This window comes from Bidens hawaiensis, unplaced genomic scaffold, assembly GCF_021521415.1.
Source record: "Bidens hawaiensis isolate Kalapana, Puna unplaced genomic scaffold, B.hawaiensis_p1.1 tig00017761_1, whole genome shotgun sequence".
Classification (NCBI taxonomy): domain Eukaryota; kingdom Viridiplantae; phylum Streptophyta; class Magnoliopsida; order Asterales; family Asteraceae; genus Bidens; species Bidens hawaiensis.
The window spans coordinates 52,542-60,082 of NW_027492679.1; the positions used below are offsets into that span (position 1 = coordinate 52,542).

The window sequence follows — 7,541 nt, forward strand, 5'->3', positions numbered from 1 at the left end:
ATATATATGCATTGTCCCTCAACAAGTGTCGAAACAGATTGTTTCGTGTTAACATGTTTCTAAACAGGTTTATGTTCGAGAAGAAATGACATCAAGCGATTAATAGAGAGGCATTAAGCAGACAGATCGAGAAGAGATGTGTTCGGAAAAAAAATGACACAATTAGTTATCGTGTTGTGTTTATGTCTATCACCACGCTATCTAAAGCACCTAAATCATTGACATATATGTAAATCACGTATTGACACAAATTATACGTTTACTTAAGTACTAAACTTCAGTAATTAGTTACCATTTTATAATTTTGAAAATTTGGCACTAGATACCAAATTTAGAAAACCACTCACTTTTATATAACCAAAAACATATTTTCTTCATTATTTATTAATTTAAAGCAAGGCAAACTCCATTTGAACAGGCAAAGAATAAACAACAAGAAAGCAGTAGTATGGTTCTTGCACAAATACACAACTAGCTTGTTTTTGGTAATTAAATAACACTTGTAGATTCATCTTCAGGTTTCCAATACCGATTGTAAAACCACATTGCATCACCCGTTACAGCAGCTCCATCCTGGTTCCTATGCCACCCGTAGAACGCATGGGTTCGGTTCTTGATGTCAAAAGTCGCGTGCCCAAAGCTAGCTTCTCTAAACGCCGAGTACTCTGGTTGAGGCTCAGTCATGCTACATCACCATGCACAAAATACAATCATACACATTTATATTTGTACATATATGATAAAAACATTTGATCACCATATGTATTACTTGGTTGCTAATCCCTCGAGGTTTCCACCGTCTCCAATGGTTATGTAAACAGGTGCGGACTGATTCTTTACAGGTTTGCAGATCCCGTTGACGATGGTGTAATCAATGTTCGATACACGTTCCTGCACCAATAATAAAAAACAATAAAATGTTGCTTACTTTATAGGGAAAACTTCATCCAACCGTGTTTAACTAAAGTCACTTAAAGTGTTTTTCAAAAATAAAATAATAAAAGTTTGAGTGAGACATTTGAGAAACTTGGTTACTATTTAGTAAAGTTACCCCTGATTTATAACGTGGGGTAGCTAGCTTTACTAACGAAAGTTAGTATTAGAACACGATAACAAGTGGGTAGTAAAGCATGTATCAGTGTTTGAGTGTTTGCCAAATTCTGATTATGATTATACCGAGCGTTCATAGGCATGGACGTGACCAGCAAACACAACATCAACTTTGTACTTTACAAACCAGGGCTCGTACATCACTCGCATGGTTTCACCTTCCATGTAATGATAGTTGTAGCTGTTGTACCAGGGGGAGTGCATCAGAACAATCAACCATGGTGTTTCGGTTCGGTTGACTTTAGGTAGTTCCTTCTCCAGCCATTTGTATTGAGGAGTGTAATTACCTAACAAAGTATATATATGTCCAATTCAGATACATTGCATTTTCCTTTTCATTTCGTTGAATATGCATTCAAAAGCTATTTATGTAATTACCGTAAGCCGAATATGAAGCCAACACAATGATGTGAGCTGAAGCTATTTTGACAGAGTACCAAAAGGGGGCGGTGCTCCCGGATGACTTGTAGGGGACATGAAACCGGTGAGTATAAGGCTTAAAAGGTTCATCCTCTCCCTGCAATGATATTACAAGTCAATCCGACTGCTTTGACTTTTCAAGTCAAATGGACTCTCTTGATGTGTGGTCTTTGAATAATTATATGAAAAACGCACAAACTTTATGATATGAGTCAGTTTCAACATTAGTCTTGTTGTCTGATCTCGAGCCATTATATGAATAATGCATAAACTTTAAGAAATGAATCAGTTTCAAAATGTATCTTCATGTATGATCTTGAATAATCGTATGAAAAAGGAATAAAGTTTATGGAATGAACCGAGTTTTAACATGAATCTTGATGTGTAATCTTCAATAATTATGTGAAAAATGCATAAACTTTATGAAACGAACTCTGTTTCAACATAAAATCTTGATGATTGATCTTGAACAATTAGATGAAAAATGCATAAACTTCATGAAACGAACTCAGTTTAAAAATGTATCTTGATGTGTGACCTTGAATAAACATATGAAAAATGCATAAACCTTTTATGAAATGAACTAAGTTTCAACATGAAACCTGATGGATGATCTTGAATGCATAAACATTATGACATGAACTCAGTTTCAACATGAAGCTTGATGTGAACTACTGATCCTTTAGATGAATATGTGGCATATGCATAACCCTCGAAAGTCAACACATGCATCTTAGAAAAAAAACAAGTAGAAAGCTTACGAGATCGGGTCTAAAATCAATTTCATGATTTCCAGCGGTCCAAATCCAAGGCTGATACGCGGTACTTCTCTCTGCAAACCTTCCCCATGAATCCCATCTCCTATTATCATTATTAGGATAGTTGTCTGCATAAGATATGTCTCCAACAAACAACACTGCTTGCCCTTTTACAGGGTTCATTTCATAATGTGAAAGTGTGATGTTTGAATCATAACTCTGGCCCAAATCCCCTGCAAATTCACACACAAAATGCTTTACAGCAGGAGCTTTTGACCTGTTTATATATACACAAGCGTTATTAATCTTAGATACTATACCGATGAGGCCGAAAGTGTAAGGAGCATCAGGTCCAACTTGAGGGGGAGTAGTGAACCAGAATGTCCGATTGATGTGTCCGAGTCCAACCGTATAGTAGTACTTTGTATCAGGCTGCCATGTTCAAATGATTATATATAGATTTCATATAAGTTTAGGGGTTGTTTGATCAATGTGCTTTGCTTACCCAAAAAAATATGAGACATGAAATTCGTGGGTTCGGGTCAGTTTCAGGCCCAACCCGCAAGCACGTTTAGCTTAACGAGCGGGATTCAAGTGAACCTTAAGGGTTTGAGGGTTGACCGGTTTATTTTTAAAAGTTAAAAGGGAACTGACATCAAGTTTAATGATTTTGATATAACATTTTATACACATTTGTCCTTAATCACGATCAACTTGTAGTAGGTCTTGATGCCGAGTAGTTCGTACACCAACTTCTTGAATCTTGTTTGAGGAGAATTTTCCTTCAACATCCTTGTCTTCAATGATTGCCATTAAAAGTGTTGGTTCTTCTAGGATGAGATTTGATGCTTCGTTCCTTTGGTTTGGTTTTGGACAGTCTGAAGCATAATGTCCAAACCTGTTGCAATTGTAACATTTAACTTTGCTTAAATGCTTTGTGAATTTCTTTCCTTTGTCATGATTATCTCCTCCGTCTTCTTTTCTTTCTTCGTGCATAAACTTTCTGTTATGCCAACGTTCTTGTGTTGAATTGAACCTTCCTTGTCCTCGATTTCCAAACCGTGTTTCTTGACCATTGTTCTTGTCTTGACGTGTGAACAATAGTTTATCTTGATTGTCCATGAGGTCTTTATTCAATAGGTTGGTCCGTTCTTCAAAGGCCTTTAATCTTCCGATTATTTCATCTAAGGTAGTCGTTTCTATATCAACAAATTGCTCTATGGTTGCGACAACCTGTATGAACTTCTTTGGTACAGAACTTAGAAGCTTCCGTACTAAAGTTGGTTGATCAAATGTTGATCCTACCCCACTTGCCTTTGAAACAATATTATTCAACTTGTCGGTAAATGAATCGATTGTATCTTCTTCTTTCATCCTTAACATTTCAAATTCTGTTTTGAGCGTTTGAAGACGTGCCTTCTGCACTAGATCCACACCAACATGCCTTTTTTTGTAGTGCTTCCCAAATTTCCTTTGAATTCTTACAACTTGCAACTTGCAGTATCATATCTTCCGGTAATGCTTGAAACAAATATGCAGTTGCTGACATATCTTTCTTTTCATCGATTTGTGTGTCAGGACTAGGTTCTATCATTTCCCATAATCCATTTGCCTTAAGTATGGTTTTCATACGAATTGCCCATACGGTATAATTTATAGGTTTCAAAATAGGACATGAAAAATGGGTAGCGGAACTTATTTCCTTATGTACGACAATTTCTTTATCTTTTGATCCAGACATAATCTGAAATTTTCGTGAATCCTTTCTGAACTTCTGTACTTCTGAGATGATCTTTCTGATTATAATCTTCTGCCAACCCTTCTGGTTTTTCTTTTTTATTTTAATCCAAACAGCCCCTTATGGCTAACAAAAAACAACCCTTTTGGTTTTTTTTCTTCAAAATAGCCCTTATGACTATTAACAATAAAACAACCCTTTTGGTTGTTGGTTTCAACTTAGTAGGCCTTATGCCTTTTAATTGCAAAGCAGGCCTTATGCCTATTAATTGCAAATAAAATTAACAAATATGCACCCTTCTGATGCAGATAAAATAAATTCTTACACCCTTATGATGTAACGAAAATCAATCTTGTTTCAAATTTTTCTTTGACTCTCAATCTTGACTTTTCCAAAGTCAAAAATAAACCACTGGTTCAAAAATGCAACAATTTATTCTTAACGGGGAATCCTAATGATCAATATATCAACAATCTACGGGTTTCCACAATAATCCACAAACTAATATCGTAATTCTAATGTGTAATACAATCTTAAAAATTTGGATAAAACCTGGATGTTGACGGGTTTCGGAATTCAGAATCTGATCAAAAATTTAATCTGATATAACTTCCCAATTTTGTCTTCTCTCCAATTTTGACTTTCCAACAACAGTCGGCGATGAACAATGAAATAACAGGCTATGTTCTTGACTTTCAATAATACCAACAAGTGATGAACAACAGGGGAGGCAAATCAAAAATTCTAATTTCTGCTTCTGTGTCTTTATTTTGAATTTGACTTTCAAAAAAGAAGTGATTAACACAAAAAAAAAAAAAAACGCCTGGACTGCCTTCGTTCAATTTGATGAGTGGACGAATTTCAAAAAAAATGTTGGAGACTGACTGCCTTCGATCTTCTCGGATTAACAGCAGATTGGATTGAATCAATTAACGGTTATTGTAGAATTTATTTGAACGGATCCTTTGCAACACCGGGAAATTACCACAACGAACCGATTGAACCAATTGATCGGACTGCAATGATAATTTCAAATGAGTTTTCGAATTCCTATCGCGGTTTTTTTCAATTTCGATTCTGCAATCGATGAACAGGGACGGACGAGGGAATCGATTATTCGTTTAATTCCTTGCGCTTTGATACCAATTCTTGTGATAATTGGTATATAGGATCGAATGAACAACAATAATTGATTGAACTGTATTGAATGATAATCGATCGATCGTAATTTGTTCACATAGTATTTATAGATACAAGTGTTACACACTAACCCCTAAACTTTGTTTACATTTACAATAACTAAACTAAATACAAATAAAACATAAATGACTAAAATGCCCTTTCGGTTGTGAGTGATTAATTCTAACAGTACTAAAATACAAAAAAAAAATAGTTGAAATGGGTCATGTTCATGTCAACCCATGAATACTCGTGTCGTATTTGAGTTCATGCAGTTGACAGAGCTTCGGGTTGTTGTTGTGTTTGGGTTGGACCATCAAACGCGACCCGTCTGAACTCCTTTTGTAGCCATTTTAATTAAAGAAGTGATATAAAGAAGAATTTATTATTACCTTCAAATGAGTAAGATTGCAATGGTGGATGAAACCAGAAGTGTAATTGAAGAATGAATATTTAATAAGCATGCCTTCAGCTTTCATCTTTCTTTTACTGTTTGACCTCCAATATTCAACTGTATTTGAACCGGGTTCATCCATGGTTACCCATGACACAATCATTGCCTTTCCCACATGATCCCCTTGTGTTATATGTACCTTATAGTACCAAAATAAATAAATTAATAAACCTTTATTACATAAGCAACAAAAGTTCCAAAGGTTCTCTACTTTTACATGATCTTATTAATTTATAGCCCATTGGTGGGGTCTCAAGATTTTACTAAAAGTCACGAGAAAAAAAACTTGGTAGGATTCAAATCAAATTTATTGAAATTTGAAAAGCTTATAAGGGCCCACCAAGACTTATCCTAAAACTATAGTCTATAGATATTTGCACATAAGTTCCAATAATAGTTATTAAAAAAAAAATAGACAAATTGCAGTATTGTCCTTAGAACTTGATTTAAAAGAAAAAAAATAGTATTCAGCGAAACAAAACAAAAAAATTAAAAACCAATAGATATAACCAAGAATAATTTATTTAAAATTTATAGAAACCCATCAAAACTTACCTAAAACATTATGCATTTAATTTGAATCATTAAAACCAAGAAAATTGGCAGAAACTAAATATCATACTGCATCATGCTTTGAGATCACATGGGCCAATAAGTCAAAGCATTAAAAAGTTTTCTTGAACCAAAGATGATATTAACAAGATCAGCATATATAGAAATCAACAATCAAGGATCTCAGAAAACAAAAACAAAAACAAAACATACCTGTTGGGGCGCATTATAGCCAGGCGGTGTAGCGAATACATCACTGTCCATAGGCATATCAGTGGTTTTCTCAACCTTTCTTACAAAACTACTTGTTAATCCACCATCAACAAACATAACAACTGAAACTCCGACAACAACAACAACCGACCACCACCATAGTACACGACCACCCATCTTACTTATCCTGCGCACCTCCCACTTGCCTCTTCACACCTTAACCTACGCTAAACAAGACCTTGTGCTGTATACTTATATAGGCTGAGGTTTTGGAATATGCAAACAAGATATTCCAAAATTTGTCAACTCTTTAATTACAATTATGCCACTCTGATTTTGATTTTTAATTAAATTGCAGTAATCTCGATGATAAGATAATATTAATTCCTTGTTTTAAGGAGGAAGCCAATGTTTATCTGTTTAAACATAAACTCAAATTTTGTGTTCTTTACGATTTACAATTGTTTTTAGATAAACTGTTTTTTGAATTTTTGTTTTAAATTAATTTTAAAAAATGTATTTATTTGGGCATATTCAATATTAAATCGAATTCATGTAGACAAATATATGAAGATAATTTACATTAGACAAGGAAAAGGAAGTTAATGTAGTTTTCTTTCTAACGGTTATTTTCATTTTATTTTATCACTCAAGATGTTTGAAACCCCCATCTTAGGCATAAGAGTGCGATCGATAGTTGGTACCATGTTTATAAATAAATCAGAGTAGCGGGTTAATGCGGAAGTCTTATAAAAACATATAGATTTACGTTATAAATATTTACAACACGAAAGACGAGATAAAAGTCTCGTTTTAAGTTTTACTTGTTATGAGTTTTACAAAACCACCATATTTTAATATTTAAACAAAATTATCCGAGCCATCGGATTCTTGAGCTTCTTCGTCTTCACAAGCTCTAATCTTGATTACCTGCAAAATGTTATAAAATACGTCAGCAACGAATGCTGGTGAATATGCTGACGCTAAAAATATTTTCTTTACTTAATCACCCCTTAAGACCACGTAAGCCTTGGCCCATCTTGGCTTAGGAATAATTAAGTTAAATAATCATTATAAACTCGAGTCTCTACACTAAGTCACCTCAGCGAAACACCGC

General features: G+C 34.4%; 1 protein-coding gene across 1 annotated transcript; it reads right to left on the reverse strand.

Annotated features, from left to right (window-relative positions):
- Positions 1–381: 381 nt before the first annotated feature.
- Positions 382–6,682, reverse strand: LOC143554568 (purple acid phosphatase 2-like). The gene is made up of 8 exons (XM_077044290.1): positions 6,425–6,682; positions 5,598–5,798; positions 2,609–2,720; positions 2,292–2,521; positions 1,489–1,627; positions 1,177–1,397; positions 770–891; positions 382–685 (listed from the first exon to the last, which is right to left on the reverse strand). The coding sequence occupies exons 1-8, from the start codon at positions 6,599–6,601 to the stop codon at positions 490–492; spliced, it is 1,398 nt and encodes a 465-aa protein (XP_076900405.1). The 5' UTR covers positions 6,602–6,682; the 3' UTR covers positions 382–489.
- Between the last annotated feature and the right edge of the window lie 859 nt (positions 6,683–7,541).

Excerpts from the sequence above, each read along its gene's own strand:
- LOC143554568 (XM_077044290.1), bottom strand. The coding sequence starts at position 6,601 with ATGGGTGGTCGTGTACTATGGTGGTGGTCGGTTGTTGTTGTTGTCGGA. Across the intron at positions 2,522-2,608 it reads TTACACTTTCGGCCTCATCG|GGGATTTGGGCCAGAGTTAT; the intron begins GTATAGTATCTA and ends GTGAATTTGCAG. Across the intron at positions 892-1,176 it reads TCCATGCCTATGAACGCTCG|GAACGTGTATCGAACATTGA; the intron begins GTATAATCATAA and ends TTATTGGTGCAG.